The 24,695-nt window shown below is 36.6% G+C and overlaps 2 protein-coding genes across 2 annotated transcripts in view; one reads left to right on the top strand and one right to left on the bottom strand.

Moving 5' to 3' along the window:
• Nucleotides 1-24,695, bottom strand: part of LOC140667315 (cysteine-rich hydrophobic domain-containing protein 2) — a 169,631-nt gene that overhangs the window by 46,272 nt on the left and 98,664 nt on the right. The gene's annotated exons all lie outside the window — the stretch shown is intronic.
• Nucleotides 638-24,695, top strand: part of LOC140667314 (uncharacterized) — a 47,475-nt gene continuing 23,417 nt past the window's right edge. Inside the window, exon 1 of the mRNA XM_072895127.1 lies at nucleotides 638-2,659. Coding sequence (XP_072751228.1) covers nucleotides 1,531-2,659 — 1,129 coding nt within the window. The 5' untranslated portion in view covers nucleotides 638-1,530. The remainder of the gene's footprint in view (nucleotides 2,660-24,695) is intronic.

The following is a 24,695-nucleotide window of genomic DNA, read 5'->3' as shown; positions in this document are numbered from 1 at the left end:
AGGAAGTAAATGACAAACGCAAATTATAAAGATGTCGTGCATAATGTATAATGCATAATACTACAGAAGACAAGTTCTGGGTTCCTCGTGGAGTATATACTATTGAATGTATTTTTGTCTTTTGAAAGAGAGTTGTTTATCCCGTATCTAGATGTTAGCGGCCGCGTTAGCTTTTCGTCCGATAATCTGTTCTCAAGCCCGCTCGCGGCGGAGGCCGAAATTCGTACTCTCCGGGTGGGACGAAATCACGGTGGGCCCTCGTTAGTCGCCCTCCGCGTCGTGGAGGGTCAGTCCCACGTGATTCGAGCGAGAGAACGCGTGCGATACGAGGCGGAGAAGGAGGTGAGAGAAAGAGAGACGAGCGCGAGAGAGGAGTTACTCCGGGGTAGAGTAGAGAGAAGAGAAAGAGCCAGGACGATGAGGAAGGAAGGACGGACGGTCGCACTGCTGCGCTGCGGGACGTTAAGTACGTCTCGTAAAAATTCCATCCCGTAGCGGCGTCATTTTGCCGTGCTCGCTACGTTAGGCATCATAGGCGGGGTTCGATCTGGCTCGGCCTCTGGGTCCGCCAAAGGGGCACGTCTTTGCAATGGAGGTGGTACCTGGTATCGTGGCAGCGGCTTCGAAATGTACGGCTGAGTTGGAACGATTCCACCGCCCTTCTACGCGTGCGCTGAACCGGTCGTGAGGAAAGCGCCTGCCCAACGCCGGCGCCGGGGGATCCCCGTCCACCGTACCATTTCGCGTCACCGGCTTCGACTGGCCTGAGAGAGGAGGCACCCCGGCTGCCTCCTTAGCTCCGAAACTCGTTAGAAACGCCGACGTATTGACGTTTCGCGCGCGTATCTCGCTCGCAGCGGGATCTATCTCTGCAACACGCTCGACATCAGGACGCGTCGCGTTGTGTGCTGGTGTTCAGTGAGGATAGCAAACGGGAAGAGGACTGACATCCGGTCGAGCTTCTACTTCCAGAAACAGGTTGTCGTGCAAATTCGAGGACGGAATTGCTTCGAAGCTCATTCGCGCTATCAAGTTCTTGTTCTAATATTCTGGTGTTTAGTTAAGAAAGAACAGTGACTAGTGCGCTAGAATGAAGAAGGAAGGCGCGAGTCGATATCTGACGGAATGACATTTGATAGATATTATTGATCTCAAGAAAAATGATTCACCGGGAGATATGAGACGGATTCTCGGATGCTTATAATGAGACTCGTGTGTTGGGTTAAGCGCGATGACGGAGAATACAAGTGCAACATTGATGGATTGTCGATAGCAACAGTGTTGACAGGTTTCGTGTTCTCTTGTCAAGATTTTCAAAGATTCGGACATGTTAGACCAGTGAATGAAACTCGATACGATTGTGCGGTAATCTCGTGAACAGTTTTCGAAGGCAAAAGTGCGTGTTGAAAGAATGCATGGTGTTTGAGGAGTTAAACTTGTCGCGACCTCGACTGACTGCTAAAAGTCAGACAGGCGAGCGTCTTGGGCGATTTCGCTTTTTAAGTTAGCTCTCTCCTCCATCCACGCGGCATGTGTACCACGGAGATGACAGAATCGTACACGATGTCGCCGTCGACGACGGTATCTTCCAGCGCCGCAACGCCCGGCTGCATGAGCGGCTCGCCGGCGCACCGACGGACGTCGTGCAGAACCTCACCAAGTCGAGGAGATGTCCAAGACGACGAGGACGAGATCTCTGTGGGTTGTCCGAGCCCGTTGCCACTAGTGGTCGTGACGCCCAACACGGAAGATGAGCTGGCCTCGTCCAGGGAAGACTACGCTGACCGTCTGAGTCCCAGAAGAACCTACGTACGAGATTCGATGACGGAGGACGAAGAGAGAGATTACTCTCGCAACGGAGAATACAGAATGTCGAACGGACGAACGAGTAGCAGGACTCGCGAGAGCGGTGATTCAGTTACAACGCTCAGAGATGACGAAGAAGATGATGATGAAGAAGAAGAAGTAGACAGTAGGACTGGCAGCAATGGTGCGACAGCTGCCGGCACGACTGACGATTATTTCAAGCCGCTGAAACGTCTGAAAATGGTGCAGGTACAACACTCGGACGAGGAGGATGAGAGAGAACGGGAGTCCAACGATCGCGGGGTCAAATCCTTCAGTATCCTCGACATCTTGTCGCATCGGCCAAAAGCAAAGATTGTCCGTCCTTGGGATACGGTGGACTCCGGCCTCAGCCATCAGCACCGTCATCATCTGCAGCAGCATCAACATCAACACCATCTGCACCACCATCATCATCACAGTAGTCATCCGGGTCACGCGGCCGGACCCCGAGACCTCTCGCTGATGGGTATGTCACTCGCATCCATGTCCGGCTCCATTAGCGAGCCGCCCCTCAGCAGCTCTTCGTCGTCCGGAAGGAGCTCCGTGTCGGATTCCGGTAGCCCGGACCCGCTCGCCCATCATCACCATCATCACGCCGCGCTTCATCACGCGGCCATTCATCCCGGTCTGCATCATCCGGCGCTCCAGCAGCCGCAGCAGCAACAGCAGCATCAGCAATTCAAGAGGAAAACGCCGCAGCAGCACGGCTCGCACGGCCAAAACGGCAAGAGAACCACAGGACAGGGCAGTCCCTTGGATGCGCTCTTCCAGATGACTAGCAAGACCTTCGATGCAGGCGAGCATAGTCAGGGTAAGCAGCACTCGAAAATTTTCGATATTATCATTGTCAGATTTACTGTAGACTTGCCTGAATTTATGCGTGTTTTGAAGATACAATTATTTTCTCACTTATTCATAAAGATAATTTTGAGAAAAAGTATTATATAGATTGACATTATCAACGCGCATCTTTTATTTATAATTATTAATGAATTGCTGAGAATATAGATATCTCGTAACTATTTCATCAGGAGAAAGAAAAAAACAGATCTTATTTATATAAACAAAACTCGTAATGATGAAAGTTCTGATTTATTCAATTATTATTTTTTGTAAAATTAGCTATAATTTAATCAATCTAACAATAAATAATTTAATCGAATTTTTTATTATATTCTCCTTCATATATATTGCATATAATTTTATTACAATATACATATGTGAGATAAATAATTCTTAAAAAAGAATATTCCAGAGCTTCAGTTTTATGTGTCTTTAGCAAAAATTAATTATTTATCGTTAATAATGAATGCAAAATCGTTGAAACTTAGTAAATAACTATCGCGTTCCAACAATCAAATAAGTGACTCACGCAAGAAAATTTTCTACTTTGAAAAAATCGTATGAATCAATGATATTTACTTATTTTTTCCTAACATTTATTAATTTCATCGCTAAATAACTTCCGCCTATTAAAGTATGTATATAGTTTTTGATACACTACATATATGTATATTTGCATATATATATATATATATATATATATATATATATATATATATATTACATGGTATAAATGTTTTACTTTGAATATAATACGTGAGCCGCTTACACGATTCGAGTCAAGCGACGGCAAGTTCAGCTACCGAAAGCGGTGAACAGTTTTAAGAAATGCGAGTAATTTTATTTCTCATATTTATGTTTCGGTTTGATATTTTAATTGCAAACGTGCGACTTATATACGTTTATGGCGATTAAAACTGCATCTCTTATATAAGAGATTAATATTAATATTAGCTGCGATATAATCAGCTATATTAAAAAGAAATGTTGTATCTCATACTAAACTTCGAATATTCACATCTATGCAATTTTAGATTACTTAAAATTCCATCATTATATCACGCTTAACAGACGAGATACGAGTACGTGCGCGAAAACGCGGTCGTTCGTAGAATCTATCGTTTGTAATTGGCGAGCTTAAATATCGGCGATGAATACGGACTTTAATTTTGATTGATGTTCCGCTCGAGAGTCAGGAAGCGCTGCCCGCGCTCAATCCTTTCAAAGGCGGCGTTTTATTTTACTCTTTTACAGCCCCCTACGGCCCGACATACGGAACGTTTCAAATTTCGTGGCGCGTTAGGTGTGGCAGGTGCCAAAAATACGAGTCAGCAAAATGTTAATCCGAGTTTGCTCGAATCCTTAGATTCTGCAACTCTTTCAGGTCTATATGTATTTATGCAACATTGTAAGTGACGGATTAATCGCGCTAATTATACTCGACATAATATTAGTCTTTCAACATTTGATAGAAACCATAATCAATGAATATTAATAAAATTTTATATGTAAATGTGGACAACAAAAAAAATTGTGAAGAATACATGAATGCACAATAAAAAAAAAAAAAAAAAAAAAAAAAAGTGTAATGAAAAAATGACGTTCAATATTAAATTTAATTAACGTTATTAATATTTAACGTAATTAAATTTAAATTATAGGTAATAGTTATAATTTTGGACATGTGTATGTCGTGACACAAGTATATACATTATATTTTTAATTGACAATAAATTACTTTCATTATTACATTTAATATTATATTTGACGTTATTCTAGATTGAGATAATTCACGAAACATTAATTGCAACTTTGGGGAATCCTCAAATAATTTATTTTTTTAATTAATTTCTAAACTCTTGAATTTTAATCTTTTTAAAATTCTTGGTTTCGCGTTTGAATTACGATTATTTAACCGCGTAAATTGTGCATAAATTATTTATGTAACAATAAAACATGCGAACATAATTAATTATCGTTAATGCATAATGCATGTTGATTTAGCGTGCAGATTACAATATTATTCGCGGGTCAAGAAGCATATTATTGGTCTGTATATATTCCAATAATAGTGACAGACATACAGAGAGAGATATACAAAGATATTTCTCTTCTCACTGTTTTCCTCAAGTTTTCGCATGACGGAAATGTCGGGCAATAAATGTCAGTCGAGATCACAGTTAAAGACTTGAATCCACGCGTTATGACGATCTTTAGCTTTCTATTGATTCCTCGCTCGTGGATCACGCATCTGCGATGTCCTGAAGCGACATGTGAGAGATTATTACGGGGAACAGCCGTCTCTTCCGTTCTGCTCGAGAATTCTGCGACGCGTGACACACCTTCATAACGTCAGTAATAATAACGGTTTACAGGCGCAATGCGACCGGAAATATTTTGTAATTGTATTTGCTTTTTTTGTAGCGCGTTCGCTAATACAAATAATGACGATGAGTTGTTTCTTTGAATAATTTGCAACGCAAAATATATAAACGCAGTAATGTTTCCGTTTCTTAGTATACAATTCATCTATCATTTAATCAATCGGTTGTCGATCGTTGCTTCAAGCATTTTCAATTGATATCGTCGATATAAGAAATCTAAAGAGCTGTAACATAGGTTGTTCTTTTATATTAAAGTTTTTATTGCTATAACCAGTTATCCGCATCGACAGTATTCATTTATATATACGTTATTTTCTTTAGTCTTATAAGTATTTTTAATGCTCTTTCTAAAAGCGTTATAATAAAATCTTAAATACAGAGAAAACAATGTTTGTTGATAGATCAAAATTATTTAAAAGAAAACGTTGTCTATTCTGAAAACTGTAAAAAAAAATAAAATTTACAATGATAAAAATTTAGATTCATCATTAATATTGCTGTAATGGTATAAAAAGATGTAAAATGTTTTCAAAAAAAAAGCATTTGTTTAATTGTTATAAAAGAAGTAAAAACTGATTTAATTAGCAACTATTTATTCATGCTGCTACTAAAAAAATCATTCAAAAAAACAAGACTCGCCATCAAGATTCTAATTTAAGAATCTAACGATTAAATTATGTAAATGATTCTATGTATTATTAGAATCAATTTTAGTTTTAATTCTTGTAATATGAAAGCCGCGATTATCATTCGCACATTACTATCAAACAATCGTCCGAAAAACAAGCTGCAAGGCTTTATCGGAAAGCTCATAGGATCGAGATCAAGACGATCACATTCAGCGTGAGTGGTTGCCTATTTCTAGAATCAATTTTAATTCTTAACTCTCACGGTGTGGAAATCACGGCAAGTAGCAAATTCGTACCGCTACCAAAAAATCGCTCAAAAAGCGAGCCGCAGGGTCCGCCAGCGGGGCCGAGCGTCAAGATTGCAACGATCGAATCCCGTAAATCGATGCGCCCTACCGCGATTCTCATTCGGGGCATCACAGGGATCGGATCAAGTTACGGAGTCGGGAGGAGAGATAAGGGGAACAGGAGAGGGGGACAAATAAGAATGCCGCGTAAGTATAGAGAGCATAATAATCAGAAGTAAATTGCGAATACGTGAGGCTACCGTATTGTAGGGAACCTGAGGGAATCCGCGACTATACGGGGCCTCCGTCGTTCCCGCCGCGAGGCCCCTCCCCTAGCGATCGGCAGCATTCATCGTCGTTCCTTCCGTAGGGCACCTCTGTAGGGCTGCCCCCACCCCCTCCCCTATCTCGTGCGCGTGTGTCTGTGTGTCTGTAAGAAATATATGAATGCGAGCGTCTGACCTGCCGGTAATCTAATTTGAATCTCGAGGCCCCGGTCAGGTAATGGAACACGTATCGAATAATATTACGAGCAATTCGATTCGATATCATTTGCAATTCCGGGAGACCGCAACGCGCCACGAGTCCACGGAGGCTAGCCATCCGGGCTCGACACGTCGTGCGAACAGCTCATTTTATCGCGCAACTTGGAATAGTGGCGAATATATAGCGAAATGTGCAAGAAGAGAGGATTATTATCGGAAAACTTTGGGACCTCGTAGCATGCTCGGAGTACAAAGATGGGATCTTGCGTTTTAGTGGACATTTTAATAGCACGTGCATAAAAAAAAAAGGAAGAAAAAATAAAGTATACAAAAGTAATGTCTTTAGCTTAGATTTTGAAAATTATTTTTTGGAAAGAAAAAAATAAAAAATATATTTCAAATAATAAAATTTATTTATTTATTTAATTATTTACGTTTTACGAACATGATTTCGACAGAAAGATTATTATTTTGTGTATAAGAGAATTTCTTTCATTTAAATTCATCATAAAAAGTCGGAATATTTGTATATATAGGTTTAAAAAATTAATATGTTCTAAAAAGTAAAACATCTTATTATATTTAAAAAAAAAAATCAAAATTAATATAAATTAATATAAATTAATAAGAAAATTAATTGCTTTTGTCAAACTTTTGCTTGATAAAAAAATTAAAAACTTTTTAAATTGTTGGAATAGATATGTTGTGATAAAAGATGATTACAGAAAAAGAGTACGTGTTTTTAGAGTAAACGGAGCATTATCTTTTTGTCACACTTATTTTCGTGTAGCTTTCGCAGCTACCGACAGTCAGTTAGCCAATCAGTTACATCGAAATGTAGCAATCAACATTGCGAGTTAATTTCTAAGAATCTCGATGATTTTACACGGTTTTCTTGTTTCGTGTGTTAACGGTCAGTTACAACGCTTTCCAGACGAGACGTTCCGTGAAAAAACATAATTAGGACATGATTCTATCAGCGCATAGTCTGTCATTAGAAAATAGCCAAGTTATACATCCTATGATGTTTCAAGACTAATACATCTTGTTAGTAATGTAAAGTTAACATAAATAGAACGAAACAAATTCCTGGTATTGCAATTTTTTGCACTGACACATCTCCAATTTTCTAAAATGCTCTCATTTTATGTCGACAAATATAATGACATACCGATAACAAAAAACTTTATAGTTATAGTATTACTTGTCAGACAAGTCCTTGATTCCTTGACGTTTTTACTAAAAATTCTATTTGAGAAAATAAATCGCCAGGAAACAAAATCCATTTAGAAGCAAAAAAAAAACACAAAAGACAGATTTCTTTTTTTGTTTTCATAAATTACTGGTCTCAGAGCCGTCGTCTTCGTGAACCTGGGCAGTAAACACGCCTGTTTATTGTACCGGCCATGCACCACCGATGATGGGGCACTGGGGCGCTTTCGTAAATTGTGCAACTTTCGAGCACAGTATTGACGGTCGCTACTTCCTCCCGAAGAAGAAGATGATGATGATGATGATGATGATGATGATGATGAAAGAGAGAAGGCAAAGAAAACGCAGAAAGAGAGAGACGCAAGTTCTCCAACGATACAGGCGAACTCTCTTTTGTTGAAATTTTTCGCCGTTGAAAGTCGCGGGCCGCGTTTTCTATATCACGCTATATGCAAATGAAACATATGCTCTCGCCAAGCCACGTAATAAATTACACATATATAGGTAGGCCTAAAATTACGTATCCCCGGCCCTGTGCCCCACGCATGCACGACGCACAACACACTCGCCCGCTCGCGCACGTAACACATGTCGTGGGCGCGTATACGAGATCCGTGTCTGCTCGTCTTACAGGATAATACGTTTTTTTTACACGAATGGTTCGAACGCGCGCGCGATGGTAAACTGCCCTTTCGTCGCAACCGTTTTAAAGAGCCGACTCGCCGTCGATCACCCTAGTTTCTCTCGGAATTACTTATTACGTTGTCACTATAAAAAGAAACGCGAGCGCACGCACACAATCATAGTTTCTTTTAGTTCACGCATTTGATAAGAAAAGATATAAAACATCTATCGGCACTTTTCGCTTATATTGAAAAAAGAATAAGAAGACAAAAAAAATGTCTATATATATCTAATTTTAATAATAAATAATTTCAGATTTACAAATACAAGATATTTTTCTTGAAAGACATATGAAATATATAAAACGGTAATAAAAGATTTTTGACAGAAAACTCCCGAATTGGATGCCGCGCGTTTCCGGTCTGTTTGCCAAAGTGCGAGTTAACGGTCAAAATAAACATGACCCTTCGAGAGATTGGATTTTCTAACGATAATTGGAAAAAGTGTCTCTCAAACACACGTGTACAAACACTGATCGATCTCTCTTAGATCTCTGCCGGTAACTATTTTTTTTAATCTAATCACTTGTGCGCCGAAAAGAAAACTCTACACAAAGATCTAAATAAAGATGGTGCCGGCATTTTTTTTCGATGCATCCTCTTGAAAACCCATAAAATCTTTCGTTTCTAGACACTTCAAGATCACTTTGTCGCAAAATCCGACTCGCCATAATTCCCAGAATTATTCATCAATCCAACAAAAGTAGAGTTGGATTCTACAGTAATCATCGTAAAATTAAGGTTTATTTACAAGCTCAAGATAATAAAGGTATAAGAGTCAGGTTGTGTCACATAAAAGGACATATCTCTAGGTATATTGACAGGTTCAAAGCGGCGAGGTACTTTCAAAGACTTGTAATCGTCTGTTTACCGTTATAAGTTTGATAGATGGTTTTATGACGAAATTGCGCTAATTTTGAGAGAAAAAAAAAAATAATTTCACTGCATTGAGAATAGAAAGCATAGTTTTTTCCCGCTGTTTAATCTACCGATACAAAATATTTTTTCATTTTCATATAGATTAATAGTAAATTATCTGAAAAAAAATAGTAAATTATCTGAAAAATAGTAAATTATCTGAAATTAAAGAGCGATAGTATAGTAAATAATTTTTTAATGCAAATCAATGATGTCGTTTTCTCAACATAAAAACTAAATCTCTACGTGTTATCTAAACATCAAATTAAACGATATCATCGATTTATCCCATTGTGAGACAATATAATTCTTCAGGTAATATCAAATACGATGGTACTTCTCGATAAAATATTTGTTACACGAAATCGAATGGAAATGGCAATCGATATCTACATAATGATAAATGCACATGAGTCTGGCACATGACTTGGCCAATGTACTTATCCATTATCCATTAATCTGATCGCGTAATCGCGCACTTGTCTCTCATATACCATCAATTATTGCGACGACTTTGTGGCACGTCCTAATACTTCTCAACATCGACGTCGAGAGGATATATAGCTAATAATATCGTCCGAGAAAAGAAAGCATATGTCTAACAATAAAATATGACATTGCGGCGCGTCGTACAGTCATTGCGCGGTGAGGTAAGAAAAAGTCTCGCCATTTAATTACGACACATCTAGAACGCATAACGCTTGTAACGACCATCACTAATATTAGTATCTTTCGTAGAAGCGTGCTTCTAAAAAGCGATTAACACAAAGCATAGAGCTCGTGTTAAACGTAAAGCGATTTTGCGTTGCGGCAGATTGTACGCTAATTTTTCGCTTAAAGGCACTTGATTCAAATGTTTAAATGAATGTTTATATAATTCCAACATTACTTGCTTGTAGACATTATTTTCAATGTACAATGTTTAAAATGATTACAGAGAGTTTTTCTTCTTCTTTCTTTTTTTTTTCTCAAAATAACATTTTTTTATAATGAGAAAATATGTAAAAAATCGAATGACCCTTATTGAAATTATTTTTTACTTTATACAATGGAATAATATTGCAAATAATATTATAATATTATAAATGATAGAAAATCAATTTTTAAATTTGAGTTTAATGACTACAGTTTAATAAGTTATACAAAGCAAAAATGATGTATTCTCAGATCTTTAAATTCGTCTCTTTTTTTATGTTAAAAAAACTGATAAAATATCGTGCTTTAAAAAAACAATAAAATTAGAAGATTGAGTGTCTAACAAAAAAAAAAAAAATAAAAAAAGAAATTAAATGTACATTCACACACGCTTTTTCGAACGAAAAGCACATCGTTATATTTGCCTCGTTTTCGTATGATAGTTGCAAGGACGAACGTGACTTGGACAAGGACAATGGTTTTCAACGCGTTTCGCGCTTCGAGTCCCACCGAAGTGGGTTTTTAACTACTCGTCCGAGTTTACTGCACAACTTAGGTAGGTGCTTACTGCGAGGAATATCTATATACGTCGTAAAAGCTACAAAGTCGGCCGTGTGCCGACTACTATACGCGTCATAAACAGCTCGCCGGTCGGTGCCGCTCGTTTCTGCGTTGTTAATATGTACGCGTACCGAGAAAGAGAGATCGCGAGAAATATCGAACCAAAGAATCACACCAAAAACGGACGAACCGTCAAACGTTGCTAATTTTCCCGCTGAAAACCAAATGAAAAGTATCTGAGCTACACTATGTATCGATTTAGTCCTTATTTGGATTCTCATGTAATAGATTTTTATTTTTTTGCGACGAATTTAATCTTCGACACTCTGAAATTTTTAAATGGTCTATCAGAATATTGATTAATTATATTAAAAAAGCGTTTTGAAAAATTTAAATAACTTTAGTAATTGTAGAATTCAATGTTCTTGTAGGCTCATCAATGCTCTTTTTAAATTTTTTTTTCTAGTTTTCAATATATTTTTTAAATAATTTTTAATGTAAAAAATGTATAGGATAAACGGGAGAATGAAAATGTTTATAAAATAAGATTTTTCGAGAAGATCGATGCGTTTGGTAATATTGAGTGTTTCCGGCCGGAGAACTCTCGCTTTTTCTTCGACAAAACTCATACATTAATCACATTCGAGTATCGCGACACGAGTCGCAGTCGAGTTTTCAACTCTCGAGAAAACAAGACGACGATAGCTGAGAGGGGTGGGTGGTTCCTGCAGCTCAAGTTGTTGTGACAGTTTGCCGAACAAACAAAATATCAGTCCTCTCCACCGGTTAGTTGACTCCGGATGCCATCAGATTTTTTTACGGATTGTGAAGCGAACACCCCGCTGCGCTAAATGACCATTCGGTTTTGAAATAAGTGTGCAGCTCTTTCGAGACACTCGAGACATGGCCGAATAAAAGCGGTCAAGCTACGTTTTCGATTCTGTTTTCTTTACTTTCAGGGTGAACGAAGAGAGTCCAATTACGTTCAAAGCTGCAACTTGTGCGTTCAGAATTGCGTCTGTGAAATGTATTATTTTTTCGCGTATTATAACATTTTTATAATGTTTATACAAATCTATGTATTTTTATCATAACTGGGCACAAGCACATTTACAAGAATTATTTTCCAGATATCCATCTCTCTTTTAGGCCAATCAAATCTCACAATGCAAGAACACCGCTGATATTTCTTTGCTCGTTACGTACTTATATTTATTTTTTATATAAAGAGTTGTATTCATAGAAAAAGCTTAACTATTTATTCGAGGATGAACTGGTTATAATTATTCTATATAAGTTGTGCTTTCAAGTAATTGTGCAATAGCTGTAACTAGCTATAGAGTTTTCAATTTTCTAAATCTTAATAAGATCTAGAAATATCTACTTATGAATTTATTTATTTAATGATTTATTTCTAGATATTAGAAAATAATGAGAGAAAAAGTCAATTGTAATAATTTAATTTAACAAATAGGAACATAGATATAAAATGTTTAAGATCTCTCTATTTGTAAGTGTATATTCTCTATAAAAGAAAAAAATATATATATTCTTTATAAAAGAAAAATACTACAGAGAAACATCTACAGAAATGGGCTAACGGGAAAACGTCGACTAGTTGCACGTTGAAATCGCTTTCCTTTCGATATAAATTACCATTTCATTCCAGTTCGAAGCATTCTAACGCAATACCTCGTGAATTCAATCGAAGCGTCGGTTTCAATTGGGTTTCGTCCCCTCCCCCTCTACTCGCGTAACTCGCGGGAAAATTAGCCGGGGAGATGCGAACGAACGGCGGGATCTCGCAGTTACTATCGCGGGGAAATAATTCTCAATTAGCTGCTGGAGATCGCGGCCTGCTAAGTCGTATTTATGTCCGCCGGTGGCGTCGACGTCGCTGCCTTTGGATTTATATTGGACCGAGCCCGGAGATTTATGCGACCGATCCGTCTCAGTTTGTCCGTGGATCTCCGTGCCCCCTTCTCCTCGTCCTTGGCACAACCCTCCCCAGCTTTCTACCCTTCTATTATAGATGTATTTTCTGCGTATTTTTCGCTTGCTTTTGTATTTGCGACATGCGGGTTTGCGGGTTATAAGTTCTCACTTTATCTATGTATTCTTTGAACATTTAAATATTGATTTTTTAAATATATATAAATACTATATAAATATATTTTTTTTTTCATATATCTATATATGTATATATATATATATATGTATATAGTGTTATATATAATATTGTTAATTTAGTATAAAATTGTCATTAGTTATTGGTAGTTGATTTATTTCATAATAAATGGCTGTTCTTTGATGAGACATGAGCAAGATCATTCGCTTATGGAAGGTTAGAAGGATTTCTCACTACTAGGGGCAAATCATTGCTGACCCTCGAGACCAAATAGAAATAAATTCGAAGCAGATTACACGCTCGAGGAATGGTACGCGTCAGGGGACGAGGACAAGCACGTGCGCCTACGCGTAAATCTCCCTGGTCTTTATTGACACATTCGTTGCTAATGTTTCCTTTTCGAGACTTCAAACTTGCCAGTGTAAATGAGATGATAATACTTAATTAAATCTAAAATAATAAATATTTCTGTAATTTACTTTTATATATTCGCATGTCTTTTTGAAAGGATATTTATGCAATAAAATAAAAGAACAAAATCTTGTAACAGTTTTTACACAAAAAATTTATGTTACGTAGGATATGCTGGAATTATATATCATTCCATGATTTGATTATGCAAACAAGTTATACAGAATCCAAAAATTCTTTCCAATCAAATAAAACGTGATAAACAAAAAAGACATTAATTTAAATACATAAAAATTTTTGTACAACTGAAAAGAAATCAATTCGATTTTTGTACATTTCGAGTTTTAGGAGAAGAGTCCTCTGTATTTTTATCTTCAGTAAATGTGTCTCCTGCGCGACGTCATTCATTTTGCGAATCGACGAGCGAGTTGATTGGCGGATGTAATACCGTTCGCGTCACCCGGTCGCATTGCCAAAAAGCCGCAAATTGCCGCATAAAACATCGTTTAACACCCAATCCGCAGCCACAGGAAATTCGCACGCTCGACAGAATTGCATATATAAGCGCGGCTTCTCCTCTCGAGTTCCTCCTCTCGCGCGGCGCAGAAGAAAGGACGCGTCCGTCTTTCTCCCTCTCGTCGAGGCACCAATACAATGGCTTTTACGGCTAACCCCGTCGGAGCCAACCGCCGTTGAAATTGATTTTCGCGTGTCACGTATTTTTCGGCAGTCCCGTCTGATTGTGAGAGATGCCCGCGGGAGCGGCGTCCTTTTTGTCGGATCTCGCCGACTGGACACACCGATGCACCGACGCACCGACGCACCGACACAATCCACGAGAATCCGACACGAAGATGCAGCGGGTGAGAAAAGTGGTGAGGTAGAGGTGAGAGAACGAAGGAAAGAAAAAGAGGGGGCTATATGCGAATAAAAAACTGAGTGCGGAAAGAAAAAGAGAGACGAAGAGAAAGAGTCGTCTGTTATTATACTTCGTCATTTGATCTCGGTCGATCGCGAGTATCAATTTGAGTGCGACACACAATGTTTCATTGTATGATGATCTTTCTAAACCCCGTTATTTATTCCACGAAATGATCTTTTCTTTTTAAGATAAGTTATTCGCACTTCCGCTACCTATAATTTATATAACGTCAAAATTATTTTCATAATTTTCAATCAAAATTATTTTTATAATTATTATATACATGCACTAATCAACAATTATTAATCATTTCTCTTTCGTTATCATGTATACTACCTTTGCTTGTATCTATGCCCATGTAGACAGTATACAAGTTTTTTTATGCACGGTTTCATTGAAATTCAAAGTAAATCACAACTAGAATACGTATGATATACTTACTCAGTTGTCAACGTTGTAATAAATTATAAGTAACTGAAGTTACAAACAACTTGACTTAGAGATTTCGCGGAATAAATAACGGGATTTAAAAATATCATTGATAGAGGGTCAGGGACATAGTTTTACGTCAGAAAAATTTTTCTATAGAAGAAACGAGTGCAATACAATTATATGTAATCAATTCAATGAGTTTTGAAATCTCCTCTCACAGATAAAAAAATGTTTCAAAATTAAGAAGAGACTTTACGTAAATCTATATATCTATATATATAATATCTATATTGTCATGTAATATAAATGAAAATTAAATATCAACAACTGCAAAACTAAATATAAAAATTGAAAAATTTAATTGTTATATATAAACCATTATAAGAATTAATTATATACAAAAATTATTATTTTACTTTTTTTATATCTATTGAAAAATAAAAATTTGTTAAAAAAATGATACGTTACAAAAACTTTAAAACATCGAAAAATATAGTTGATAATAAGATTCAAGATCCTGAATTTTATTTTCACGATAGACTGCCTTTAAGAATAAAACAATTACTATCGATGCGTTATCTAGTGAATAAGATTCATCATCAGGTGTAAAATTCGCCTCTAATTTCTAACTGAAAGGTAGAGCAGGAAGTCGTCACAGATGATGGTAGGCGATATGAAACGTGCGGAAAGAAAAATCGGCCGTTTCTTCTGTATCCAAAGTGACCTTTGCGATTCAACTCGGACCTTTTGTTTCACTTAGCACCTTTCGTCCGCGCCCCAACTAATTAGCGACGTAATAAAGCCTCGCGCGGAGGCCCGATGCTATCAAGCGTAAAGATGGCTACCTCGAACTGATTTGCATATGAAAACGGACGAAGCGCGACGCGAGATCGACCTCTTTATATTTTACGTAAAGTTTTTAAAATATAGCGGCGAATTAATTTTATAATTTTTAAAGATCCTCAGATTCTATTATTTACTATTATATTTTTAAAAGGTAAAAGATATCTTCTAATAATAATAGTTAAATCTCTCTCTCTTTCTCTCTCTCTCTCTCTCTCTCTCTCTCAAAAAGAATCTTTCTAGAATCTTTCTAGAAATATTTTAAATATATATTAATTGTTTGTTTCAGAAACGTAAATTAAATTTTGAAAATCATCAAATACATGTACTATTATATTTTTTCATTTAATTTTAAAATTTGATTTGCATCATATTCTAATCAAATAGAAAAAAGCACACGTGACATGTATATTATTTTATAATGCTGGTATATTAAAGAAAAAAGGGACGAATTGGACAGACTAATTTACACCAGCGATACCTTTGTCCGTTATTTATCTCACACATACATGTACACATAATAGAGACAAAAATTTCTTTTCAAATAGCCCACAAATTTCTCCGAAGCACATCGCCATTCAAGGCTCGGCAGCCGTTTATGAATGCGCGGCAATATCCCATGTGTGCGTCCATCGCTGCACTCGCGTGTATCTTCTCGGTTAATAGGTGGGATCTGCCCAGACCGAACGGAAGTCTCGAATCCAAAACAATGAGCCTCTCGCGAGCCGCGCGGTCTGACGCGAGCAGTAAAGCCTTTATGGCTCTATTTCGCGGCTCCGTTTCTCTTTTCGTTCGTATTGGCAACTCTTTTTCTTATTTTCTTTTTTTTCTCTTCGCGTTTCTCATTCATCTCCTCATCACTCCATCCTGTCTTCGTGCCTCTTCCTCTGTCTCATTCTTTCATGTCGGTTCTCTTCTCCGCATGATATTCGCGATACATATATACATATATATATATTCTATGCGACATCGCGATACAGAAATAATTCAAAGAATCATTAAAGTATTAATAAGACAAGTTATCTAAATAATTCGTACAAAATTATTCAAGATAAAAAATTATACAAGCTAATAATAAAAAAGTACTTATAAAAGTACAAAATCGTCATTAATAAGAACAGTCAGATTCGTTTGGACTCGATTGAAACAATCTTGCTTCGGCAATTTTGCATTTTTCTGATAGCAAGAAGACAACGCGATTTTCTCGGTCAGCTTTAAAGACTGACTATAAATGAAGCATTAGTACTAGGAAAAAACTCTCGACAACGTAATGCAGTACTATGCAATCTGGCAATTTGTAATTGATAGATATTAATTACGTTGGTGTGTCCCCTGTGATTCTGAAAAAAAAAACAAGACTCACTTAACGTCACTCGACCTGTGTGTCGTCTCGACAGCAGATGTTCGTTCATGAGAGAGGATCATCCTGTTTGATATTATCCGCAAGCATTTTATAATGACTAATATTACGGATGACCTTAAACCTCGCGCAATATGTGCTGTTTAACATTATTTAGTTATATAGCTTAGCGCGAATTACGCATACCATCACGCAAAAGCGTTTTACGAGCTATAAGAATTTATTTTGTGTTTTCATGTGTGAATTTATAGTTGTACAACGTACCTATCGATGCATTTCGCTATAACAGCAATAATTGGAACTCAATTTTAAATCGGTACACATTAATAATGTTTATAATATTGATTTATCTCTAGTATGGTTCTATTATTAATATCCAACATTCTGAGCGATGAGATATATAATACTAATAGGTTTGCGAATTATTTTTGTTGTAGTTACGAATGTACCATCACTTGTGGAAAAAAAACAAGTTGATTATTATTTTTTAACTTAATGCATCGAAAGACATTTTTGGCTCGCGCACGTAATTGAAAACCGTAATGAATGAGTGCGAGTTAAATTCGATCTCAAAATTGGATCGCGTCGACTTCGTTTATTCATTACGTCAATTTATTTAATTCACAGTAAAAACCAACGGGAGATCTTGAGATTAACGCACTCGGTTTGTCTGGTGCGACTTGGCGAACTTCCTGACTTGTCTAATTAAAGAATGTGAAACGTGCGCTGTTCATGTTCATGAGACATTAATCTAGCGCAAACATGGACGGCCGCGTATCGAGCAAGCTTATCATGTCCTATGTACTAATGACTATAAGATCGATTTATTCCTGCGCTTTCTCGATTATTCGCTACTGTTTGTATTATAAGAGTGTGACGCACATAAGCGTCGCGGAACAATGTAGTATGCTGTTAAATAATGAAGACGAGTATAAGGATCTGCAATTATATGTCAAAGTTATGAGGACAGTGATAAGGTGCTGGCAATATCTATATCGTAGTTCTGTGTTACAAACGTTACATTATTAATAATAACGACTGTAGTTAAGTTTATAGTTTGATACATTGACGAGTCACCGATGACAAAAGTAATACTAAATTTTTAAATAAGGAAAGTGCTCAAATATTCGTAATGAAATATATGAATCATTTCAAGCATAGAAAAAATTATTATTTTATTCTTTTCTTTGAATATTATAGATGGCTAGATTTTTTTCTTAATCGTCATATTTCGTTGTAAATGCATAGACATAAAGAAAAATTATTTGCATGCCAATATAGAAAAATCAAATTTCTCCTTGTTATTTACTTGTAATTTTGTTATTAAAAATGGATGTAACATTATTTATCCGTATAATATACCCATAACGTACACTAAACTATATTAGAAACGAACTACGAGAAAAATTCACACTTTCTTACGGCTGTAATGCTGTCTTTACATCTTGCGATACTATGTATCGCGCTTATGTTAACTAGTCCACTTACTATGGTGTGTCCAATTCAATCGAACGACCTCACTTGAAGTGATACGAGCGAAATAAATATAAGATGATTGTACGTACGTATATGTGCATATATGTTCATAAAGTTATAACGCATTATGCAACCGCGCAAGTACATATCCCTTATATTATAGTTTAGTAAAATATATACGATCGTCAAATGGTACAACTTTGGAATAGATGAAACGCTAAAAATTTTCCTTGAATCTTCTTAGAGAGAAAAACAATGTGGGAAAAATTAAAATCTCAACATTTTGTTCGATCTAATCATATCTTTCATATTCGTTCATCGTATGTCTTAAAAGATAAATGTCTTTATAAACAAAGATAGAGAATTTCTATTTTTTGCTTATGTATTTTTACTTGAAGAACTTGCGATATTTTTATCATATATCAGATACAACGATTATCGTATTTTATCTGTTTATTCTTACTTGGGAGACAACGCGATGCTGAGATAAATAATGCATAATTCGAAAGACATGTGTCTTATGCAACCGCAGTTATACACGTATGCTACCTTCGCTTACTCTAGCTTTGGTAGCTTCATCATCGCGCGACTGACGATATAGCCGGCAAAAGAAACGATTTATGATGTTGCAGTTTAGTGTGACGCGTCTTAAGGAGCGACGTCGTACAAAATTCAATTCATAATTTGACATGATTTATGGGTTATATTTATGGAAGCCGAGAAAGTGTCAGGTCTCTGCAATTAAAATAGCTTACATTTGAATATCTATTAAGCTAATATTCATATTATGTGGAAATTTATTTTACGATGTACATATTTAAATGTGTCTTGATGTACGCTTAAGTTTCTTGTAGATTATGGTAACAGAAATTTATATATATATATATATATATATATATATATATATATATATATAATTTTCAATTTATTGTTTTAGGAGATATAAATTAATATCATTTTATAATAATATATGTACATATGTATATGTAAACTAAAATAATTATATAAAAGTAAGGCATATATTAACGTTGCTTAAAATCGGAGAATGTGAAAAAAATTTGACACACTAAAATGCTAATAATTAATGCATAAGTAGAATACATTCTAAAGACGAAACTACGTACATATACATACGTTATATGCATCAGTTTTGTAATGCGATTCGTATGGATTGGAAATATGAACAGTGGCGAAAATGTCGGTTAACTCGAAGTTGGATACTGTTACCAGCGCGAACTAGAGTTCCCCTGTAAAGATTAACGAGTGTGTTAGCCACATTATAATAACGAGGTATCGAACGAGCGGCGGGATATCGCGTTTCACCCTTAAAGAGCGGATGTTCAAGATATTACTGCAGAGAGAGAGAGAGAGAGAGAGAGAAAGAGAGAGAGAGAGAGAGAGAGAGGAGGGGGAGAGGGGGTACAAGGGGAAAAGGGTGTTGTGCAAGGAAAACATTGTCGACATTCGAGTATCTAACCTCCGCAAAGGGTACACGCGATCCTCATTACACGAATAGCGCGTCATCATCGTTATCAGAGAGAGAAAGAGAGAGAGAGAGATAGAGTCTTCTGGAATATTATATTATCATACGAAATAATAGCCGCACCATCAGATTTTCTATTTACAATTATTAAAATCGGGGAATGTGAAAAAATTCTGCACATAACGGGATTTAACTATTACGTGTATGTTTTTTAGTAAAGTAAATATAAATCTATTGATAATTTATTCATATCAAAAAATAAATATATCTTACTGTAATATCAAAGTATAATATTAATCAATATATCTGTGATTTAGACATATAAATTATCATCGTTTTACGCCATATTTGATACAGCTAAAAATAAAAATTTATAAAAGTTGATAAAATGTAATGTGTATGATATTAAAAATATACGCGAATGCTCCGACAAATTCAATCATATGTATATACTATCAGATTTATGTTGTTAAAATTCTTTTGTGGTTCAGAGATTTTCTCTTCCTCGTCACATTGATAAAAAGCTCTCCATAGTCTATACACCCTCTTTATTTGTCGATAGACGAAAGGTGTTTAAAGTCCCGATATCGATTTTCTGCCTGGTGACGATGACAATAGCGTTGGCACGGGAAACAAACGAGCGTCCAGGCATGCCGGTGCTAACAGCGAAAATGAGCTTTTCCCCAATAGCATTGTCTGCGAACGTTGACGGGGATTCTCCCACCACGTAGCGTCGGTGTGAGTATCTTCAGAAAAACGGATAACGGTGATTGTATTTACCACCGTATGCGTTGATGATCGTTAAAGATCGCTCAGGGCTGTTCTCTTTCATCATTTCAACATCACGACACTAACGAATACCACATGATCAGATATTGAAAATTAAAGGATTTTACTCAGTTAAATCGCAAAAACAATAAAAGGGAATTTGCGAACCCACATCTTAATCAGGATTTAAAATTTAAACATCGCGCGAGATATTTAACGGAAAATTTACTTCAATTTGATATCTACAATTTTTTATGTTTTTTTACGAACAGCTGATATAATCTCGTTCGAATTCTATGTTTCCCGACGATATTGAAACTGCTGTATTTCGCGAGCATAGTCCTGGGTGCTCTCCTCGATCCGACGTCACCGATCCAGTACCACCATCCTCGTTCTTCCGCCTTGCACCGAAGCGGAAGGGCGAGGCGGATGGTGGGAGAGACCTGTGTTTAGAGGGGGATATCACTGTCGTTGCCGGGAAATCGGGCGGAAAATGGGAAATCCAGCGGCCTGGTGACAAATGGTTGATCACCGCGGGGGGGGGGGGAGAAAGAGAGAGAGAGTGCTCGCTCCGCCTGCCTCGTATTACGAGGGCGACGACAAGGGATGGGGCGAATACACGCGGTCATTGGGCAGGAACGCGAAACTGTATGGATGCGAAACTTGGGACGGTGATGTACGCGAATGCAGGGCCGGTGCCTGTGATCCCGGTAACTTCAAGTCATGTACGACATTGTGGGAATGTATGTGTCTCTTTTGCAAGATGATTACGAGCACGTCAATTTTATCAGTTTTATGTGGTCTACTAACAAAGATTTATATTTATTGAGATAAATTCGCGAAACATCAACGCGAGAAATGTTACGTGAATTTATAATTTCGAACAAGTGATAGGATTATATATGTTGGAAAAAAAACTTTTGGAAAAGTTTTTCATTCTGAAAAATTACAACAGTATTGTACGAGCATTGATATTTTTACATCTAAACGTTTTAATGAAGCTTCAGAATGGATAATAATATAATTCTCTTTAATGTCATCGAGTTCAAGATTAATAAAGCTATATATCTAGAAGAAGAGACATCTCACGATTGTAAATAATCAAGACATTAAGAATGATGATGTCTGTCGTCGTTATTCGATAATGTGATGTTTCAAAGGAAAAAAATCGTTATGTTATTAACCATTTTATACGTAAAGTTATAAGTCGTCGAGACGACTTTCTAAACTAGTTTTGAAAATTTCATCTTTCATTAATTTCATTGCGCGAGTGAAATTTCATAAAGATATATCAAGAGGTCATAAAAGTTTCTTCAAATGTCAAAATTTAGTTGAGAATCGCTTTGAACGTGACAACGATTACAGGACAAAATTACATATTCATGAAAACTCGTGAAGGAAGATAGCTGGAAACAACTATTCTATATGACATTTTTATCGCACCAATATTATAGGAAGGTCTATCGACGTGACTAAAATTTGATTAGGCAAGACTTCAACAATGTCTCATAAACCAGCCTATTTATTTTACGCGGCAATGCTTTTGTCACCTCCGATAGGAAAGTATTTTTTTTTTTTTTTTTTTTTTTTTTTACGGTGAATGGCGATGTGGAAAAATAGGCAAAGAAATAGGCACTTGTAAGTTACGACGAGAGCGATGCGGATCAACCTTCGAGCTATGGCCGCCGGTACGAGAGCCTAGGGTGAGGAACCCTCTTCTGTGCTAGGGGTTGTGAAAAGTGGGAGAGCGATAAAACGGAAAATTGCCGGATTCCCGGGGAATAATTAAACGGCGTACATACGTCTTTGCGTGTAAACGCGTCGACACACAATCACTGTATGTGCATGCACTCTTATTTTTTACGCTTGAATAATTTTCGTACGGAAAGAAAAAAATTAAAACAATTTCTCCATTGTAAGAGTGAAAATATGTTTACCAAATTAATTATCAATCCACAATAAGATATTAGAATGTTACGTTATTAGAAAAGTTTTAAAAAAATTTTATTTCGTAAAACTTCAATTATAAAAAAACTTTTAAAAACAAATAGCTTCTAAAATCATAAAATTATCAAGAAAAGATTTTTATCGTATGCTGAAATCAGACGCGACATTTTTACAAAAACAATGGAAAAGTTTGCCGGCCAAAAGTAACGCGGTCTAGGAATCCGGTGAAATGACTAGCAGTACGTACGCGACAAAACGGAAAATTGCTGAATTCTCAGAGGATAATTAAATGTCACCCTCCCTTGCGGGAAGCGGACGCTCCTCTTCTCTTCCTTCTCCACATCGGATTCTCCGGTCTTCCCTAAACTCACATCGTGAATCCCGCGAGCATTACGAATCGGTTACACCTCTCTGTGCTAATATCTCGTCCCTTGTCGAAGGACTCCGCCGAGGGTCGGGATGCAGAGGAAAGGAGACAATGCGCCCAGATAATCACGCGAAACGATTTGCTCTTTTCACGGCCGATTAAATCCGCAATCTGTTGACGAAGCGAGAGAAAGAGAGAAGGCGGGGTTCATAGACGCTGAAATAACAGGCGGCTTTCAGGCTGTCGCGATCTCCACGACTCGAGCGTGCATTTACGTGTTTAGTCGTCAATCCGCGAACATTTACACTTAATGCAAGATTTTATATTACGTTAATTCTAGAATATCAACACACTTTTCAATAGTTTTTAAATTGTGATTTAAAAAAATACAACCGACTTAAGAAGCAATGTGATTTTTCAAAGTTTCCTAAGATTGTGCGTAATATATAAAAAAACAATTAAATAAAAAAGTTTAAATATAAGTAGTTCATGTAATAAAAAATACCTTTTCGCGTTATATTTTTATCATATAGAATGTTTAAAAAAATATCTGCCTCTAAATAGAGTTCAATTTATCGCAAAAATAAAACTTTATTCTTACATTTTATATATAAAATTGAATTAAACAAAAATAAAAGTAATATACAAGTATAAAATAAGAAAAATGTAAGATACAAGTAATATAAATTTAGTATAAAATATTAAAATAATCTGAGAAAAATTAATAGAAAAATACTCTTAATTTATAAGAAAACTATAAAGAAAATTTATAGTTGTAACTATAAAAATTGTTATTTCCGTATCAATGAAAATTCAACCGTGTAAAATATTTTGTCAATTTAATTAATCCATTTCCACTTGATAAAAACATTAGCAGGTATCTGGACCACCAACAACGTGAAACGTTTCAAATGATGAAAAGGGTGGTATCGCCCGTCTGCGAGCAGCTGCTATGACTAGACGAATGATATAATATATCGTTGAGAGTTAATAGCCTATATATAGAATGAAGATATCTCATAGAGCGCTTGCGATATATACTAATTACAAGGAATAATTGGCATAGAAAATTGTTTTCAATTGAAAATCGACATTTTAATTATTTTCCCTTTCTCAATTGATGTCAATGACGTTTCTCTCGCATGATATGCTTACTTTTTTGTAGCAAAAAGATTCAAAACGTCTACGGGGATTAAATCTAGCAATAATCTTGAAAACATGAAATTTGTAGACATTTTACATAGTAAATAATAAATCAGAGTATAAGGAGACTGAAAGGACAGTAAGAGAACCGCATAGTTTCGTCATTCTTGCAAAACGAACGTTTATTGTCAAGCGGAGGGTCATTAGCTGCGGCATAAAATTAATAAACTCGTAAACAAACACGTGCGCAACATCTGGCGATAGGCTGAAAAAGTGTCTTAATGACATCATATCATTATCACGCGACAATCGCGGGATTCTAAGTTCAGAGTTCAAGGTCGCCGCAGCGCTGGTGAAGATGACGATGACGACGATTACATTGGCTCTTTAATATGATGTGTGCATTTTACGAGACATTAATGCGCCACATTGGTCGTAAACCGATCAGGTATATATTATTCGTCTCTTTTCTTTTTTCTCTCGCTTCCGGCACGCGTAAATGTCGCTCAGCAGCGGGATGAAAAACGTCGCGGGGCAATGAAAAAGGCGAATCACGCGCGCGCGAGCACTGCACAATTAGCATTTATAACGCAGTAATGGCGCAGTGCGAAGTTATTGTTGCTCGGGCTGGAATTAGCTGACGCGATGAA

This window comes from Anoplolepis gracilipes, chromosome 6 (genome assembly GCF_047496725.1).
Source record: "Anoplolepis gracilipes chromosome 6, ASM4749672v1, whole genome shotgun sequence".
Lineage (NCBI taxonomy): Eukaryota > Metazoa > Arthropoda > Insecta > Hymenoptera > Formicidae > Anoplolepis > Anoplolepis gracilipes.
This window is presented reverse-complemented; position numbering and strand designations above follow the sequence as displayed.